The 20,975-nt window shown below is 41.0% G+C and overlaps 1 protein-coding gene across 2 annotated transcripts in view; it reads left to right on the forward strand.

The window, feature by feature from the left end:
* stx (ubiquitin-like domain-containing protein stuxnet) overlaps positions 1-20,975 on the forward strand; it is a 132,806-nt gene that overhangs the window by 54,496 nt on the left and 57,335 nt on the right. For both annotated transcript variants that reach the window (XM_019041819.2, XM_019041820.2), the window contains one exon: positions 8,763-9,818. In XM_019041819.2, the coding sequence (XP_018897364.2) occupies positions 8,763-9,818 (1,056 nt within the window). The remainder of the gene's footprint in view (positions 1-8,762; positions 9,819-20,975) is intronic.

Here is a 20,975-nt window from a genome sequence, read left to right on the forward strand (position 1 = left end):
TATTTACGTTCTTTCTTATCCAGAGATGCCACTTACCTCCACAGCTAGAAATTATACCATGGGTAAGAATCGCTTTCAGCACTACTAATTGCCAATACGGGAATTTTAATACTTTTTGAACTTTACTCTGTGGCACATTCGATCAATAAGGATCAACACTCTTATTATGTAAACCACTGAACTCAGACTCGTTTGTCAACACTTTTCTTTTATTTCCCTATTTCAGCAGTATTTATTAGTCTTCCACAGTCTTTCAGCTCTAAATTTAATCTTTAAATAGTACCTCTTTAAATGTCTTTACTTTTTCTCACAAAGAATTTCTCAAGTCTTTCATCTCTATTCAAAAGGAGTATTAAAATTATAAATACATCATACATTTTGAATGATTTCCTTCCGCACCTAAAAGAAAATTCCAAATTTTTGGAAATTCGATTTCCAATTAGAGCGCTATTAAATCGATTTTTAGGTATGCCATAATAATTTACTGAGGAATTATTAATTTTGCATTATTTTCACCATGTGTTAAAATAGCTTATACTAATTAATCCGCAACGATGATAAATTAGGATTAGTTAAATCCATATATGTTAAACTTGCTTCATTTCTCCATTATGCTCGATTTTAAAACTCATACTCACAATCAGTCTCTGATCATAACCTCATTAACATCTTCTGCTCACTTAGGTCATACTTTTTCTTTTCATTCAGATTTATACTATTTTTTCGCATTTAGGTTATTTCTTCTTACTCAAATTTATACTTTTTTTTCTTTTTCTCACTCAGGTTGTAAATAGGATTCAAGCGTTCCTTTTGAGACGACTGTCTTTCGACGTTGTTGCCTATACCTGCTTCGTTGGGTCTTTATTGCCTAAATGCACTTCCGTTTAGATAGGCTTAGATGTGATTTTGTGGCAAATGTTGCAACTTACTTGGCAACAATGCCAACCTGAATGAAGGTTATACAATCGTTTAACATAGTTCAACAATACTTAAATCGTACGATGATTTGACTATAAAATATATAAAACTGAAATAATTTTAATAGTAGTTTTTCATACCATTTTCGGAAAGGTGGACAGGATAACAGGTTATAATATCATCCATTTTCAGGAGTTTCTGAACGAGTTCATACTATGTCATAATTCTATTCGGTGGGCTCAGGTGTTCGATTAAGTCCAGCTTGCCCTCTTAATGCACGTTTGAGATGATAGAATTTCGCAATTGTTGAAAAATGACTTGAAGCTCTGCCATACTCTTCATATCCCCCAGAAAAGCCTCTAGAGTTTTTAATTTGGTTTTTTTATTGTTGTTAGAAGCATCATTTTTTGTATTTTTGTCAGTTTTTTCTCTCTTTTCTTCCATTAGTGTCTTCAGACTTTTATCATTGTTTCGTAGAATCTTGTTTCAAATTCACTCAACTCATTTGGATTTACATCTGGTTTGATCATTTGAAGTTCAAAATTTGCTTGGGAAAATTGGGTAAAGATCTGCTTGGCTTTCTCATAACGAATGTTTCAGTTCGTCATGTTACTTAACGTTTACTTGTGCTACGAAGTTCTCAAGGCCTGACAGCTGATAGTCAAGATGAAGTTTTGTTGCCAAAAGGCTGGCTTTTTTCGCTTTTTGCATTGTTAGGTCGAATTACTGTCTGATATTTCCAAATTGAATCGTGGAATTCGGTCGATTGCTGCACGATTTTTAATAACAGAGGTATGTGGAGATCAATCGATCACTAGACTTACTTGGTATTGACACGGAGATCGAGCGATCACTGCATGTCTTAACCACGAGATGATAATTATCTTTTCAATTCGGCCGTATATTCCACTTTTGTGAAAACTTTTAATTTTCGTTGACGTCTTCTAAATTGCGCAGATGAAGATGACGTCGGGGTCACCATATTTTTCTTAGCTTTTAATAAGAAAAATATATAATTACGTAGTAATTGTAAATAAATACCAGAACAATTATCGGCAGATGTCAAAGACTGACTGAAAACTTGTATTAACCTCTTATGAGAAAATATACACTTTATCAGCTGACACTGACATTGTTGTCAGATGAACAGGCCTAAAACAGGAAATTCGCCATATTAACCATAAAGGGTATCGATTCTATGGTATTTTTCGATAAATTTGTAATTTTTGTCGAAAGATACCATAGAATCGATACCCTACGCGGCTTTATTGACGAATTTCCTGTCTTAGGCCCAAATAGGCCCATTTTTGGCGCCAAAATACCAAAGTAGACTTCTGAGGATGATTTTGCGTGGTGTTCTAGTCGTAGATAGAAATGCTTGACGAAAGTAACCCATGAAACCATACCATTTTTGTTGAAATCTGTCGGAGATACTCATTTTTGACCTAAATTTGCCTCAAAATGGCCTATTTTTCGAACTTGGACTCACCCAGTGGGTTGTTTCGAATTTTCGAAAAAGAATTCGAGTTTTACGAGTAAAATTACATAGGAATCGATACCTCACTTGCCAAATTAAAATTCTGGAGCAAGTTGCTGAGCTCGCGGATTTTTAACAATTCGCCGTTTTGAATTTTGGCCGCTATTTTGAGGCCAAAAACGAGAGTCAAAATTCCTGATCTTTCGTATACGAGCTAAGCATATCTTCAAGAAGATCTGTGCTAAATTTGAAGCAAAAATATGCATCTCCCTCCGATTTACAGATTTTACGCCGTCGCAGGGTCTGTTTTTTCCCTCTGAGCGTCGTAGCACACTTTTTTTCGTCTTGGCGAGCCCTCGCGTGAGGGATGTTCGCTCAGCTCGTCATTTTGTAAGATAGGTGATTTTCAGAGGCAATGCGTGGCTAACTCAGTCAATTTTTGGAGTGAATGTTGTAGGGAACATGCTTTACCTATAACATACGTGAGAATATGTTTTTCTTCGTTTTAAAGTGTGATTTATCGTTCGAACGTCGGCTGGAAGCCAAGCGTCCGTCACCTGCTAGAACGCTAAATGGGGGATCAATTCGGCAACACCGCGTTTCAGGCCTAAATTTTTCTCAGCAATGTTTTGAATATTTCTGTACTAGCTGTATACCCGCGCCTTGCGCGGTAGCTGTATCGATGTCGATACATTCATGATTATATTCGTTTTAAAGCTGTTTATTGTTGAAGGATAGTTGCGAGGCCCATTTATGATGGGCCCTTTGTAACTAAAGATACGAATGTTGGCAATATACAGGGTTATCCAAAAGTCACCTATCTCCCCTGTAACTTTTTCTCCTAATTGAGATAGAAGTTTGAAACTTTAGAAATGTTTCTAAATGTTTCCCCTAAGGGGGGGCGGGGGTTAACTTTTTTTTTCAAATGGCAACCCCCCTTTTGTGATACCTCATTTGAAATATATTAAAAAAAGAAAATTTTTGGCGCAAACCGCCGGTCAAAATGTTGATTTTTGACAAAATGGCGCCCGGTCATAGTTCAAAATGGCGGCAATTTGGAATCTCCGTTTTTTATCGACGGATTGGTCTGAAACTTAGAATCTCTTGGGTTTTCGGGACGAGAAAAATGACTCTGGCATTAGTTTTCCAGGAAAGTCAGTCCTTTTCAAAATGGCGACGGTTAAAATCGTGGCTTTGAGCGAGAAGTGGATATTTAGGCTGCTTATCGTTAGATTTGTATGAGACTTGGTATCCGGGGGTATTTCGGCACGGGAAGAACGAATCTCTCATTGAATTTTTGAAATGTCGAAAAACTTTAAGAGGTCGGCGAAAAAATTACGGGAAATCCATATCACAGCAGTTAACCGATGGATTTGCACGAAAGTCGATACTCTGGTGGTTTTTGGCTCGAAAAAAATTGAATCTTTCATTAGATTTTTGAAATACTAAACACTTTAACAATGGCGGCGGAAAAATCGGTGTTATGGCCGGTGATATGTATTTCCCTTAATTTTTTCGCCGCCCTTTTAAAGTTTTTTGAAAAAACAAGCCACACTGTCCAAACCGAATGTAAATCGGACAATTTTTCAGTGATTGGCAGAGGTTGAAACAATTTTTTCATGCTCTTTTCAAAAATTCCCCACGCCCGATGGAATTGCCGTCTCAAACCAAACTCTCCGCAAAAAAAATTCTCAAACATTGCACTTTCGATAAAAAATAAAATCTGCTGTACTCGAAATCTGGAGCACGCGGAGCCCTTTTTTGCGACATTAAAATTAGTTTTACCGAACATTTCCGAGGGGCGCTCATTGGTAGGAAGTAGTAAGTTTTAGACATGAATTATTATTTTTTTCCTCTGCAGCATAAGAAACCGTGTCCATGAAGAAACAGCTAAGTAGAAAAACAACGCACCGCGGAGAAACAGCGTTCCCAGAGGTATCACGGTCCAGCTCAAATCATTGAAACCCACACCGAAAAAGCTAATCCATTTGTTTTTCTACTTAGCTGTTTCTTCATGGACACGGTTTCTACTGCTTCAGAAAAAAGAATAAAAATTCTTGTCTAAAACTTACTACCCCCTTCCGATGAGCACCCCTCGGAAATGTTCCGTAAAACGAATATTAATGTCATAAAGAAGGGCTGCGCGTGCTCCATATTTCGAGTACGGCAGATTTTTTTGATGAGGGTTTAGACGGCAGCCTGCTGTGTGAGCCCAAGTAAACCTAACCTATATCAACTTCAAAACGTTACGGGTCCCTAACACTGGTTAGCCATTCTAGGGGTGTAGTTCGTTGTAGAAATGTCAGTCCTTTTCAAAATGGCGGCTTAGAGCGGGAAGTGGATATTTAGGTTGCTTATCGTCGGATTTGTATGAGACTTGGTATCCGGGGGTATTTCGGCACGAGAAAAACGAATCATTCATTGGATCCTTGAATTTTTTAAAAACTTTCAAATGGCGGCGAAAAAATGACCGAAAATCCATATCACGGATGTTCACCAATGGATTTTGCACAAAAGTCAATACTCAGGTGCTTTTGGCTCGAAAAAAATGAATCTTTCATTAGATTTTTTAAACACTGAATATCGTCAAAATGGTGGCGAAAAAATAACGGAAAATCCGCACCCACCATCGCCATTCGCTTTTTTTCCGCCATTTTGAAGTTTTTAAAAAATTCAAAAATCCAATGAAAGATTCGTTCTTCTCGTGCCGAAATACCCTCGGATACCAAGTCTCATACAAATCCAACGATAAGCTGCCCAAATATCCACTTCCCGCTCTAAGCCTCCATTTTAACCGCCGCCATTTTGAAAAGGACTGACATTTCTGGAAAACTAATGCCAGAATCGTTTTTCTCGTCCCGAAAAACCCGAGAGATTCTGAGTTTCAGACCAATCCGCCGATAAAAAACGGAGATTCCAAATTGCCGCCATTTTGAACTAAATGACATATGATACTATATGAATATGAACTATTTTGACCCTAAGCGACCGCACCGGCGCACCGGTATAAGACTTCTTGGTGTAATAAATAAAGTGACTCCCTGCTTTCAAATATTTCGTAAAGTTACTATTTTACCCTATGCTGTATTTTCGTTTTATTTTTTTTAAAATTATTATTATTATTATTTTTTTTAAAGACCCCGCACACTTCTCATGGGAATAAGCTGCACCATGAAGGATTGCCTTCTGACTTACGTCATTCGATTCTCCTCAAGATGCTGATCAAAAGTTATAATTGCGCCATCTTTCTACGATGCACCGTTTTCGCAAAAAAACCTATGAGAAGATTCAATTATTCGGTGATTAAATGCCAGAAAGATTCCTCATGTCAGTGCTCAATTGACAAGCGGCTGTGTGTCAACAAGGAAATCATAGGGACTCCCGCATAGGGTGGATCGAATTTTCGACTTTGAGAAAGGAAACGCGTATCTTCGAGAAAAAGTTGTCAAATGGGCCCCATACATATAAAGTACCCAAAATTTCGCCGATTTATTGAAGCCTTTAACAATTTTTACGTATCTCGCGTGAAATCGAAGTAGCACTAATTTTGTGAACAAGTCGGCAAAGCCATTCCGTTCTTGATAAATAAGCATTGAAAAGAGCTGTTTAGGAGAGACAGAAAGATCGAGATACAAGTCACTTCACTTCGAGTCACAGGAGCGAGATCGTAACGATAAGAAACTTGAGCGACAACTGATCACATTAGGTCAGCACTACAACTCCGAGGGTCGTGGATCGTCACTCATCTTATCTAACTTTCAAAGATTCTCCATAGCTGAAATCTCCCAAACACGGGATTTGCCAATGAGATTACGGCTGCATAGACACCGACCGGTACCGGCACCTTGCCGCCGCACGTCGCGCGTCGCGTCGGGTTTCCCTGGACCGACCGGCCTGCCCCAAACGGTCAAAGCGGGCACCACTTGGACGCAGCGCGACGAGCCGCGCGGTGCATCGCTCGAACGCCCTCTCCGCATGTTTGTGGGTCAACGGTTCGAAATACGCCAAAACGGACGAAATTTCGGCCCTTGGGGTCGTAATTCGGCAAAATCTGTAAGGATTGAGTAGTCACACTTATTTTTACGACATTACTGTAGATGGGCCATTCTGGAGGACGCTACCGCCTAATTATCGGGTGAGAACAGGCCAATTGTGCTTTACTCGTGCACGATACGTCAAAACGGACGAAATTTACGCCGTTTAGGGCAACAATTTGACAAAATCTGTAAGGAAACATGCGTTTGAACCTTTAATATAATATATTAAAAATTTAGACCTTTTAGGCCTTCATGCGGTACCCAGGGGGCCCATTTGACAACTTTTTCTCGAAGATACGCGTTTCCTTTCTCAAAGTCGAAAAATTCGATCCACCCTACTCCCGCACCGAGCGGCAGTCTTATCTCGGATTCCGCACGCCGTTTTGCTCGACCACCATCCAAATCAGATTCTTGAGGAGCATAAGAACAGGAAAGTCTGAACGTCTACCGGGCGAGTGCGGGAGGGAGATAGCCCCTGAGTCGGCAGGTACAGATAAGAAGACGGACACGCGCTACGTTTTTTCCTCATTCACGTCGGGCCTGTTCTCAAATGCTTTGTTCTCTTTTATTCATAGTCGCCGAATAATTGAATCTTCTCATGGGTTTTTTGCGAAAACGGTGCATCATAGAAAGTTGGCGCAATTATAACTTTTGATCAGCATCATGAGGAGAATCGAATGACATAAGTCAGGAGGCAATCCTTCATGGTACAGCTTCCCATAAGAGGTGTGCGGGGTCCTTTTCAATTTACGAATTTTTTCTGGTCCGGCAAAACTAGTTTTGCCTGGTCGTGTTCAGGCAAAATTGATAGCGCTCCGGCGGAACTAGTTTTACCTACTTTGTGCAGGCAAAGCTAGATTCCTCGGAAAAATACATTTTTGCGTAGGCTAAACTAGTGTTGCCTGGAATCGGGGTTTTCCGCTAACACACGTAGGGTGTACAAAAAGTTTTGCACACTTCCGGATTTTGAGCGGACGGAAGTAGCTATCAATTTGCAGTTTACGTGTGCTTAAAGTAGACGTAATTACCAATAAAACAAAACCAAGAACAACTCTCTAGCTTAAAAAATGACAGAGATACAGGGTTTTGAAAATGACATGTAGCGAGACCGCCTCCAGGATTTTTAGCTACAAAATTGTTTATCAACGGAAAAAGTTAAATGAGAATTGAGTGTTTTTATTGAAAAAACTTACAAAATCTTACGGAAATTGACGAACTTCAAGTTTCTTCATCGGATGACACGGATGACTCAACATTCGGCTGTTTTTCGAAGTATTTTCCACCATTTTGAACACAAAGCTTCAGCCGTTCTGCCCACTTCACAAGGATCGTCTTTTCGAAGTCCTCTTGACGGAGGGTTTTGAAGCATTTTTGAACAGCGGTTTTGATCTAGGCTATGGAATCAAACCGTGTGCCTCTCAGAAATTTCTTTAACTCAGGAAAGAGCCATTCCAAAGCCTAGATCAAAACCGCTGTTCAAAAATGCTTCAAAACCCTCCGTCAAGAGGACTTCGAAAAGACGATCCTTGTGAAGTGGGCAGAACGGCTGAAGCTTTGAGTTCAAAATGGTGGAAAATACTTCGAAAAACAGCCGAATGTTGAGTCATCCGTGTCATCCGATGAAGAAACTTGAAGTTCGTCAATTTCCGTAAGATTTTGTAAGTTTTTTCAATAAAAACACTCAATTCTCATTTAACTTTTTCCGTTGATAAACAATTTTGTAGCTAAAAATCCTGGAGGCGGTCTCGCTACATGTCATTTTCAAAACCCTGTATCTCTGTCATTTTTTAAGCTAGAGAGTTGTTCTTGGTTTTGTTTTATTGGTAATTACGTCTACTTTAAGCACACGTAAACTGCAAATTGATAGCTACTTCCGTCCGCTCAAAATCCGGAAGTGTGCAAAACTTTTTGAACACCCTATGTATATAGTAGTGCGAGGTCGGGCCATCAGTTTGCAGAAACTAGATTGTCTAACTTAGGGGATCCAATCCTCTAAACCTATTCCACTATATTCCTCAGCATCCGAATTGGCAGGTCAAATTCGAATTAAAATTATGAACTCATAAATTAGCAGACTGCAGCCAAGCTCTACTGCCTAGTAGCTGGTACTTGAAAGCATCCCTAAAATGGGAGGCTGTGGTCTGATGTCTTGTTAATCTGTTTATTTCAATCCAAATTCGACTCGCCAATTCGATTGGCGGGAAATGTAACCATATCTTCCTAGACCCGTTGGAACTGTTCAAGGATACTCCGTCAGCAGGCCTATTGAATATTTTAATTGACATTTTAGGTGTTTCGATGTTTAGAGATGGTTTTATTTTGGTTTGCAGGTAAACGACTTCTTGTCGGGGAAAGCTCCATTGAACCTAACGATGCGTTTAGGCGATCATATGATGCTGATCCAACTACAACTGTCGACTGTCATTCCTACCACCAGCTCCGGCACGAAGCGTTCCCTTTCAAAACCCAGCTCGAGCTCGGCCACTAAGAGCATCAAACTCCACCACAATAAATCCACCAAACTGATATCGATCGTGAACGATGAATCGCTGCTGAGTTCATCGTCGATCCTCGCCGCAGCCGGGACGAACCTATCGACGTCGATCGTGAATCAACTTACCAACCGATCCTCCAGCAACTCGGGTGGCCTAACCGAGGTTACCGAACTCGTGGATCCAGACGGATTCGCCCCCTCTCCTGTCTCAACAGCGCATTGCAATCCTACGAGTGCTGAAAAGTCCCTGAGCAAGCGAAATGTTGGTAGCCGTGGCAGTAGTCAAAACGAATCTAATAGTAGTGTAAAAATTAGTGATAGTGATAGTGGTAGCGTAAGTGACGCCAACAGTTTTTCTAGTAGAAGTATAAGCAGTATCTTGGCTGAGGCTCTCACTGAATCGTTAAGTTCGTCGGTTTTGCAACCGTGCGTCTCTTGTCCAGTATATTCGGATCCATCCATCTCACCTTCATTCTCCGTTAGTTCCGATGCTCGTTCGCCTGCCTCCCCGATCAGTTGTCCCGATGCGACTACCTCGAACATAAGCTCCCGCGGTTTTCCCAGTGATGTCAGACCTAGCTCCCCAGGTTCGCTCCCCTCACCGTGCTCTTCGACCACGACGTCCCCGTCGTCGACTCCTACAAACCCTGCGTCCCCGGGGTCTTCGGCTTCCTCCCCGTCATCGTCTCCCTCTTTGACGTTGGCTTCATCGTCGTCGTCGTCGTCAACTTCGTCTTCGTCTTCGTGCAGGTGTTATCCCTCCTCCTCGTCCGCCGCTTCGCCGAGGCCCACACTGGACACTCGGGCTTTAGTTGAAGCCTCAAGGAATCTAACGCAAACGCTAAAACAGCTGTCTTCAGAAGTTCTAACCTCGAAACCGGATCCTGCGGCGGTAAGTTATCATTAGTAGGTCAGTGCGCTAAGCGACACCAAGCTTTTCTCTTCAATTTTTACCCCCTTCCCCTCCCCCCTGCAACGAGGCAAATCCCCCTCCTCTATGGAGGAGGTCCAGGTCATCAGAGGCATATACGTCCCCAAGAAAAGATCTACCAACGTCACAGACTTGGGGGTACTGGATGCGCTCCGCGGGATCTTACATTCGGGCGCCAATGTTAAAATGAGCTTGAAAGGGGGAGAAAAACTAAAATGTTTTCTCAATTTTAGGATTCTTTGTTTAATTACAAAAGATGGAAGTCATGAGATCACAAAAGAACTTTAGGAAGAATGTCAACTCGTTAGCCAAGTTTGTGAGAATTCTAGGTTCCGGTTCTCAGAATAATAATAATAATTCACCATATATATCTGGCAATGAAATCAAATAAAGGGAAGTCGAAATGTTTCTAACTAACGTGCACTTCGAGGCTTTGGATCATACGCTAAGAAATTTATAACAATCGACGATAAGATCCTGGAAATGAAATAAAAATGATAGGGAAGCCGAAATGCTATTCACTAACGTGCACCTCGAGGCTTGAAATCCCAGGATACATGTGAGAGGAAGAGAGGAGCTGGGCGAGATGCGACTCACTAACGTGCACCTTAGCACGGAGGAATCGTAAAGATGAAAGTGAGTGGATAGAGAGCTGGACTAGATGGTACTCACTAACGTGTACCTAAAGTGTAGAGGGATTGAGAAAAGATGAGAAGGGAGAGAATGACAGGTGACCCTCTAGAAAGGAGAGGATGTAGAACAATATTTGGCTCTTAAGGCCACCAAATCGCTTTCAAGCCCTGTGAGTGAAATCTTCACATTTGTACTTAAAATTTCTATACATAGCATATACATTTTGACCAAATAGTTGCACATTTCAGCTTGGAAAAATTTTACCCAGGCGTTCCAATATTTAAAAGGGGTACGTTCAAAACGGGCCATTTGGGGCTCGGGGCGGATACCTTTGAGACTTGCCCTATTAAACCTCCAATCGTCCACCCAATCGTGAAGTAAGTTGAGGAATTGCAGGGTGAGCCCAAGAACTGCCTTTTTTATACCCCTTCTTGTATCAGAATTTGAATTTCTCGAGTTCCACCCTTCTCAGATGTACTTTTTATGGCCAGATTTGGATTCCTCGCTAAAAATTAGTCTTGAATCGAGTACATTTCATGCTCATGCATTATTTGTGAAGATCTATACAGGGTGTTAGAAGAGTCCCCTCCCCCCCCCCCATCTAACTTTTTACCTAATTGAGATAGAGATTTGAAACTTGGAGGATGTTCCTAGGTCAAAGGGAGCTACTTTTTGGCCCCCCTAAAATTTTGGGGGGCCCCCCTCTGAGGGGTAACGGACCCCAACTTTTTTTCAAATGGGAAGACCCCCTTTGTGATACCTCGTTCGAAAAAGCATAAAAAAAGAAATTTTTTCGCGCGAACCCGAAGTCATAATATTAAGCCGTCTCAAAATGGCGGCCGGTTTCAGGTTAGAATGGCCGAAAATTGGCATCTCGGCTATTTGCACATGGATTTGTTTGAAACTCGGTACCTTAGGGTATTTTCGCACAAAAAAAACGACTTGGACGTTAGATTTTTAAAAAAAAAACCCTAATTTTTCAAAATGGCGGCCGGTTAAGGTCCAAAATGGCCGAAAATTGACAAACTTGATTTTTTGCCGATGGATTCGCCTGAAACTTGATATCTGGGGGTATTTTTGGCACGAGAAAAACGAATTTGACGTTACAACTCAAGTTTGTCACTTTTCGGCCATATTGGACCTCAATCGGCCGCCATTTTGAAAAATTAGGGTTTTTTTTAAAAAATCTAACGTCAAATTCGTTTTTCTCGTGCGAAAATACCCTCAGATACCGAGTTTCAAACAAATCCATGTGCAAGTAGCCGAGATGCCAATTTTCGGCCATTTTAACCTGAAACCGGCCGCCATTTTGAGACGACTTAAGGTAATGACTTCGGGCTTGCGCGAAAAAATTTCTTTTTTTATGCTTTTTCGAACGAGGTATCACAATGGGGGTCTCCCCATTTGAAAAAAAAGTTGGGGTCCGTTACCCTTCCAAAGGGGGGCCCTCGAAAATTTTAGGGGGGCCAAAAAGTAGCTCCCTTTGACCTTGGAACATCCTCCAAGTTTCAAATCTCTATCTCAATTAGGTAAAAAGTTAGATGGGGGGGGGGACTTTTCTAACACCCTGCATACCTACATTTTGCGATAATGGTCCGGGGGCATACGTAACAAAACATATGTCCCGTGTGCAGGTTTGTGAAGGCATATTGTGTGATACGTCAATCTCTTCGTTTTGATGTCTAGAAAAAGAAAATCGATGATGGCCATCTCAAATTTCATACAAACCCCCCCCCCCAAAATCAAGATGGCAGCCAAAATGGCGGTTTTGGGGTAAAAAAATTTAAAGTTTGCAAATACGTCGTGTCGGGTATCGATTCTTATGTATTTTTGATCGTAGAGTCCGAATTTTCAGTCAAAAGTTAGCTCAAAGGTCATTTCCAGGCCAAAATCCAAGATGGCGTCCAAAAATACCTCTTACGGGTGATAATTTGCCTATTCGGGTCTACATGCATTGTGAGGTATCAATTATTAGGTTTTCAGGGTCGTAGAGTCCGGAAATGAGGTCCATTTTCCACTGCGGCCCTCAAGAAGCCCTAAAATCAAAGATGGCGCCCAAAATGGCCACCGGTCTTACGGATGAAACTCCCATTTAGCGCAGCTGTAACAAAAAATACGTTCAAAATTAAGTTTCTTGGGTCAAGAAGTTCGAATAGGAGATCAGATGTTTACTCCTACAAAAAATTAAGCCTCCGAATCGAAAATGGCTGCCGACATTGTTGCCAGTTAGAGGCGCAGACCGGTAAATGACTGATATTAAGGGATTTGCCAAAGGAGGGGTTTCGATAAGGGTCGTTGTTGGGCCCATACCCTGAAATTCTTCAATTCTACGATTGTTTGCTCATTTAAAGTCTAAATTTTGCGGAATGTATCATGATTTGGCCATTTTTGGTCTATTTAGGGGTCTAATACTGGCCAAAACAAGAGACCACAGGCCGATTTTGGCAAAAAATGCGGGTTTTTTGGCTTTCGACGCGCAGTTTCATAACGATCCCATCATTGGAAGAGCAAACTTTCCTTCAAGTACGTTCACTAAGGATGTAAGATAGTCACTTTTGCCAATTCTCGTTGACGGCAAACCTTGCGCTCACAGTCAAAACGATATTCTTAGAATTTTCTTGTTTTACATCATTATTTAAAATGGCATAAAAAGGGCGACTCATCTTAAACCAGAAATAGATTATACTTGGCCAAAAATGTACGCAGCTGCTCAAAACCTTCCTCCAAAAAGTTTATGGATTGAAGCCTCCCCCCCCCCCCCAAAAAAAAAGAAAAACCTGTGTTGCCACATTTTATTGCTTAACATCACAGAAAACCGCGTAATTATTTCAGTATTTGGAGGCTGTTCTTCGTCGAGCACATTCAGCAAAGTTCAAAACCCTCGATTTTTCATACGTTACGATCACATGATTAGTGATTATATACATGCAATTGTCCAACATTATTTTGTTTATTACATGTATGTATCTATAGAGACTCCCATCGTGGCGCGGCATTCCCGAAAAATCCGAGGTGGCCAAGGATTTCAGCCACTTTCTCAGAATATGCGCATTTTGAAATAAAGATGTAGGACTCGAATTACAGTATTCAGAGATGCCAGTAGATTATATTCTGTGTTAGTAATAATTGTTTTAAAATTTTGGGCTTGTAGTTGACCCATTATCTTACGAATTCTGTACACGATATTTGCGAACGAAGATGCATCTTTGAGTCATTGACCGTGATCCGAGATCCGAAAAAAAGTAAGCCATGTGTCAGAATCACGAGTTCTTAATGCTGATTTTTCACCACCCTGACAATCCCTGCCCCCACCATTCTCATTGCCTGCGATTGATCAGAATTCTGCTTCCTAAAAATAATTTGAAACCATTGGTTTCCCTCACTCCTGCCCAGCCTCCTCACCGCTTCCTCATCAGTTGCCTCATCGTCAGGTTCCCTGTCTCCTGCATCAGATCTCTTGTTTGGAGCTGCCATATCATAATTTTGGAGAAATGACGCATATTACCTAATCTAGCAAACGCTTGGTTTTTCTGGCTCAGACTTATGTCTGCAATGAGTGCTGCCGTGATAGTGACGAGAGCAGTAAGTGTCAAATTTTCGAAATCGAGTTTCCTTCAAATTTCGTCCAAATTCTTCTATATGAAATCACTGAAATTGCTGAAACAGCGAAATTCATCTTAATTATATCAAAACGAGACATATGAAAAAGCCGTAAGTGCGCAAAAAATGACGTAGTTTTAGGCAAGACAGCAGTAAGTGACACTGTTTCTCCAGAGAGCCATTGAAAACAGTGCTTTCAAGTAAAGCGCTGCCCTCTTCTGACAATTTCTAACTTGAAAATGAGTTTGTTGTGTATCCAAAACGCAACCATGAAAGCCTGCAGAAGATAGCACTTACCGCTGTATTGCTTAACAATAACCTAGCATGAAAATGAAAAATGCCTCTCTTATGAAATTGAAATAAAATCAGTCGATTTTTAATCATCCAACCCGATTTCTAGGAGTCTTTCGGACATTTTTAGTGGCAGTATGAAAACGAACGGTGGCTTCCTTCAATAAAATTTTCCGGTAAGAAGCTTCTGAGCCTGTTTTCTCAAAACTTCATTTTTGCACTTACTGCTCTCTTCGCTATCACGGCAGAGTGAGGCACCAAATGAGAGATGCAATATGAGCTCAGCAGTCGACGACTTTATCGCCCACTTTGCACAGGTAATACCTCCCGGATATGACCATGTTCTATGTCGTTTTGCCTTTTAACCAATATTACACTTTTTCTTGCAATGAATTTTTAGTTTTGCATAAGCTCAACATTCTCTGCGCGATGATAGTAGAAGTCTCATTTTCGTTCAATGTTGCATTTTTCTCGATTTTTATCGATGATATGTGGGAATGCCGCGCCACGATGGGAGTCTCTATAGATACATACATGTAATAAACAAAATAATGTTGGACAATTGCATGTATATAATCACTAATCATGTGATCGTAACGTATGAAAAATCGAGGGTTTTGAACTTTGCTGAATGTGCTCGACGAAGAACAGCCTCCAAATACTGAAATAATTACGCGGTTTTCTGTGATGTTAAGCAATAAAATGTGGCAACACAGGTTTTTCTTTTTTTTTGGGGGGGGGGGGAGGCTTCAATCCATAAACTTTTTGGAGGAAGGTTTTGAGCAGCTGCGTACATTTTTGGCCAAGTATAATCTATTTCTGGTTTAAGATGAGTCGCCCTTTTTATGCCATTTTAAATAATGATGTAAAACAAGAAAATTCTAAGAATATCGTTTTGACTGTGAGCGCAAGGTTTGCCGTCAACGAGAATTGGCAAAAGTGACTATCTTACATCCTTAGTGAACGTACTTGAAGGAAAGTTTGCTCTTCCAATGATGGGATCGTTATGAAACTGCGCGTCGAAAGCCAAAAAACCCGCATTTTTTGCCAAAATCGGCCTGTGGTCTCTTGTTTTGGCCAGTATTAGACCCCTAAATAGACCAAAAATGGCCAAATCATGATACATTCCGCAAAATTTAGACTTTAAATGAGCAAACAATCGTAGAATTGAAGAATTTCAGGGTATGGGCCCAACAACGACCCTTATCGAAACCCCTCCTTTGGCAAATCCCTTAATATCAGTCATTTACCGGTCTGCGCCTCTAACTGGCAACAATGTCGGCAGCCATTTTCGATTCGGAGGCTTAATTTTTTGTAGGAGTAAACATCTGATCTCCTATTCGAACTTCTTGACCCAAGAAACTTAATTTTGAACGTATTTTTTGTTACAGCTGCGCTAAATGGGAGTTTCATCCGTAAGACCGGTGGCCATTTTGGGCGCCATCTTTGATTTTAGGGCTTCTTGAGGGCCGCAGTGGAAAATGGACCTCATTTCCGGACTCTACGACCCTGAAAACCTAATAATTGATACCTCACAATGCATGTAGACCCGAATAGGCAAATTATCACCCGTAAGAGGTATTTTTGGACGCCATCTTGGATTTTGGCCTGGAAATGACCTTTGAGCTAACTTTTGACTGAAAATTCGGACTCTACGATCAAAAATACATAAGAATCGATACCCGACACGACGTATTTGCAAACTTTAAATTTTTTTACCCCAAAACCGCCATTTTGGCTGCCATCTTGATTTTGGGGGGGGGGGTTTGTATGAAATTTGAGATGGCCATCATCGATTTTCTTTTTCTAGACATCAAAACGAAGAGATTGACGTATCACACAATATGCCTTCACAAATCTGCACACGGGATCACGTATGCCCCCGGACTATAAAAGGCGTCATTTCCACCGTTACCAGCGACTTAAATGAAAATCGCAAATGGGTCATTGCACTTCAACTGTGCCTGGCTCGGAACCCGACCCCCTCCGATTTGGCTGAAAATTGGTGTACGTAAACATACCGTACTCAAAAATATGCGTATTCGATGTTTTAGAATCGTCCACGCCCAAAGCGTGCGAATACCGCCATTTTCCAGTTTATCGCTGGTAGCTTCGTGATTTAACTTGTTATGAATGCCACAATTGTCAAGAATTTAATTATTTTTTACTTCATTTAAATAACAATCTACAGTTTTGATCTCTTTAAAATGAATTTTGAAGATATCAAACAGCTTCAAAACTCGGAGATTTTCACTTTTAATGCGAAAACCGCAAAGAGCCTCCCAAAAAAGAGGCTGATTTTGGCCCCTTTTTAGGTATTCGATTCGACCATCAGACCAAGGTTTAAATGGAAGCTTATATCAACAGAAAACTGAGGAAAAAATTTCAAGGTGAGTATAGGAACCGTTTTCGAGTTGGGGGGGGGGGGGGGCAAAGGGGTCACAATCCGGCCTAATTTTTTGCTGTTTTCTTGTAGAATTGATGTATCGGCGGGGTTCTTATCATTGTTTACGCATGTGAAGCACATGGATTCCTACGTGTTTTTACTTGTAGAATCAATTTTTAACGTTGCCGAATCGATAATCTGATCAGTTAAATCGATTTTGAACGATTTTTCAAGGAAAATCGATGATGTTAATTTTCGATTCATGAATGAATAAGTGTACCTGAATAGACTGAAGCACACGTAACCCTATGTATTTTGACACGGAAAATTGATTTTTACCGTTGACAAGTCGATTTATCTATCTTTTGTATCGAATTTTTGCGATTTTTTACGGAAAATCGATGACTTTTCGGCATTTAAATCGGGTTTGCTCCATCCGAGATCGAAGATATGTACCCAACATGATTGGAGCACATCGACTCTTACGTATTTTTATACGTGGAATCGATCTATAACCTCGATAAGTCGATATAGCTATTGTATTGAATTTTTGCGATTTTTTGCGGAAAATCGATGGTTTATCGGGATTGAGATCGGTGTCCCTCCATCCAAGATCGGAGAAATGTACCCTTTATGATTGGAGCACATCAGTTCTTACGTAGGTATTTCTACACGTAGAATCAATTTTAAACGTCGACGAGTCGATATATCGATCTGACATACACAACTCCTCCACCGCCGCTCCTGATGGGGATGTTTCCTCGGAAGTCGGTCGCCGTCCGTACCACATCGGCACATCGGCCTCGCATTTTCGGCTTTTCCACTGTAAACAACGGTTCATACTACTTTCCCTTTCCCTTGATTCATTTATGTGCCCTATTACTATTACCCACGCGGTCTGTTTCATTTTCATGCGGCTGATTCTGTATTCAGAGCCTCTTTATTCAATCAGCAATCTCGGACTCCCGGTACGATCAAATATGGACACTACTTAAAAAACGGTCAACGGGGAGTTGTATTGTACCGGCTCTTTGGAACATTTGAACGAGGCCTGCTGGAAAGGTCTAAATTCTTGACCTAATGAGCCTTACGGCCCTTGAGTTGGGCTATTTCGAGGTCACTTATTTATTTACCCTTCGGTAAAATTTCGACTTTATTCAGGTTTATTACTAGGAGCGGTAGCGACCCCATCAAGCCTATAGAGATCTCCAACAAAAGTATCCAATTACGTTCATTTAAGAAAATAAAAATTAGAAATAAATATACATTACCTCTCACTATATTTCTCCCTATGAAAAATTTGCCCGTCTAGATGAATATTATAGTAGTAGAATCGCCTCTACTTATTATGTCTAGAAAACTTATGCTGTAAAAAAGAAAAAAAAAAGAAGTATCGCCGAATTATTTAAATCATTCATTTGCTTCCTGAATCTCTTTTTCAGAAGCAGGCGCGGAATGTTCCAGAATACTCCCGAAAAATTTGAGTTATATCGGCGAATGGTGGCGAAAATTCTTAAATCTTTTTACTGTGCGTAAAATGAGATAATGGCCTTTCTGATGGCACATAGAGTTTTTTCTTATAACGTTTCAAGTCGGTGAAAAAAGCAGGGAAACTTATTTTTTGTAAGCTCCTCGTATCTTGGGGTGATATCATTCCACTATGTTAGTACATTGCTTTTTTGTTTATCAATATGTAAATTAGTATTCCTCTGTGTCAATTGTACAACCCCCCCCCCCCCCACAGCATTTGACTGTCTCCTTAAATATGCGAGATTAAAAATTGCCGGTTTACCGACGAAATCCCGCAGAACGCAATCTCCAGGACGAAATCCCACGGCAGAGAAATCCCGGCCGACACAATCCTATATCAGTGGTAGGAAAAAATCCTGTTCAAACACAATAAGTTTTTTCAGATAGTGGTGAACAGAGGTCCAAGAACTACTTTCTGAAGCATAAATACTTTTCTGTGAAATTTTCACCTTTTTTTCGACATACAGGCGCTTTATCATCCCCCTCTTTCATTCGCTCTGTGTAACTAACTTAGAAGCGAAGATCTGTTCGATTTTTAGACATACGCACCCTTTGTAGACCTCTTGAGAGACCTTTAAACATATTTCTTCCTTTTCAAAATGACTATTGATTTGGACATACCATAGCTTATCTCAGGCAAACATAACCTTAATTTGTCTCGAAACTCAAAAATAAGAGACATCTAAAATGTAAACGCGATACAATTATTCGCGTAAGAGGATGTCCACATTGCGTATGAAAAATGTAAAACGCGATGAACTCGCAATACTCTGCTCTACGCTACTATTTTGAAGCTCCACTACGAATAAGACAAACGCAAACGAACACAATATGGAAATAAAGCGAGGGAAACGACGGCGCAGAGATACAACTATTCGTACTTGATGGACACCCGTGCTGCATCTGAAAAATTGAAGGCGCGATGACGCGAAGCGTGAGTTCTCAATGCTCTGCTATATGCTGTCAATGAAGTGTTGTTCGGATTCGGAAGAAAAGCTAAAAAGAGGCCCGAACACATCTCTCCTACCTTCGGCTTTGTTACTCACGTAGTGCTTGAAGCACCATTACGAATAAGATAGACGCAAACAAACACAATATGGAAATAAAGCGAGGGAAAGAATGCGCGTTTACGACGGCGCAGAGATACAACTATTCGTACTTAATGGACGTCCGTGCTGCATCTGACAAATTGAAGGCGCGATGACGCATAGTGTGAGCTCTTAATGCTCTGCTATGCGCTGTCAATGAGGTGTCGCTCAGATTCGGAAAAAAAGTTAAAAAATAGGCCTGAACACATCGCTCTCCCACCTTCGGCTGTGTTGATACTCATTCTTTCTTCTTTTTTCAAGTTCTTGTCTGATTCTTTTTTAGGATGGACTTGCAGACCCACGCCTTAAGCTCGTGTAAACCGCAGTGCTGGCTCGGTTCTCTTGGAAATAATGGTGCTTGGATGCGTCTAGTGGCTTTAATTAGTTATGTTTTCTTAAAGGACGACGGACCGGTCTTATGGGAAAAGTGGGCCCGGTTAAATCGGCTGGCGTTTTGATATGTTGTAAGTCTTAACCTACTGATCAAAAGTGTCAATGGGCATTTCTCCCTATCTCGAAGTTTTACCCCCCATTTTGGGGGTCAAAGTTGCCAATTCGGCGTATAATTGGCAGTTTTGACACCCGGGTTTATTGGTCGCCTATGAGATTCTTTGATGGTTTCTTGAGTCTTTTGTATCCTCTGAATAGGCTAGAGACCATCCGAACTCAAAAACTGACAATTTTGCCTTATGGGTAAGGGGGGGGGGGGGGTGTTCACGCCACCGATTTCAGAGTCGGCGAGCCGTATTAAACCGATTCTTTCGCCATGTTTTGGAGAATTTTTTATGCAAATGATTGCGACTGCATCTTGAAAGGTCGACTAAGATGCAGCTCAGAATATACCCCCGGGCGGGAAGGGGGGGGGGTGCGACCGAACTCGAGCAGCGTAACTGGCTTGCGCGGGTCGGATCAAACCTATCCTTCTATTATGTTTTGGAGAACTTTTTTGCAAGTGACTCAGGCTGCTTCTTGGAAGGTCTACTAAGATGCAGCTCAAAATATACCTGAAAAGCCGACCGAACTCGGGCAGCGAAACTAGCTCTCGCGAGTTGCATCAAACCGATGATTTTGTCATGTTTTGGAGTTTTTTTTCCATCCCAATGAAACAGACTGCATTTCGAAGTGTCGACTGAGATGGAGCACGGAATATGCTATGAGAAAGGAGGCTTCTCAATCCGCACCCTCCCTCGCAATAGGATCTCTCAGCATAGGTCAGTGTGGCACTGACACTAGTAGAGTGACACTTTTGAATGTGGCTAGGACGATTAAAACTTCATACCGTTTAACGCATCATTCAATTTTCAGCATATCCTGATGCATTTCAGAATTTCGACGAGGGGAGGGGTTATTTGCTTTTGAAATGAAAAAAAATTAAAAAGAAGAAATACATGACCTTGTTTTTTTCTTAGATTTTCTGATAACGTAAAAAAATCTCCGCGAGCTCGCCTCACTTTCTGCACTGAGAGCTTCCAGGATTTGATCCATTACTTATGGAGCTCCAGTAGAAAGAATGAAAAACCCAGAACTCGACAAATACCTTCAGAACTGGTTGCATTGCATATATTGCCTTTTTGGGAATGCTTTGCTTTC

The sequence above is a fragment of the Bemisia tabaci genome, chromosome 1 (genome assembly GCF_918797505.1).
Source record: "Bemisia tabaci chromosome 1, PGI_BMITA_v3".
Taxonomy (NCBI): domain Eukaryota; kingdom Metazoa; phylum Arthropoda; class Insecta; order Hemiptera; family Aleyrodidae; genus Bemisia; species Bemisia tabaci.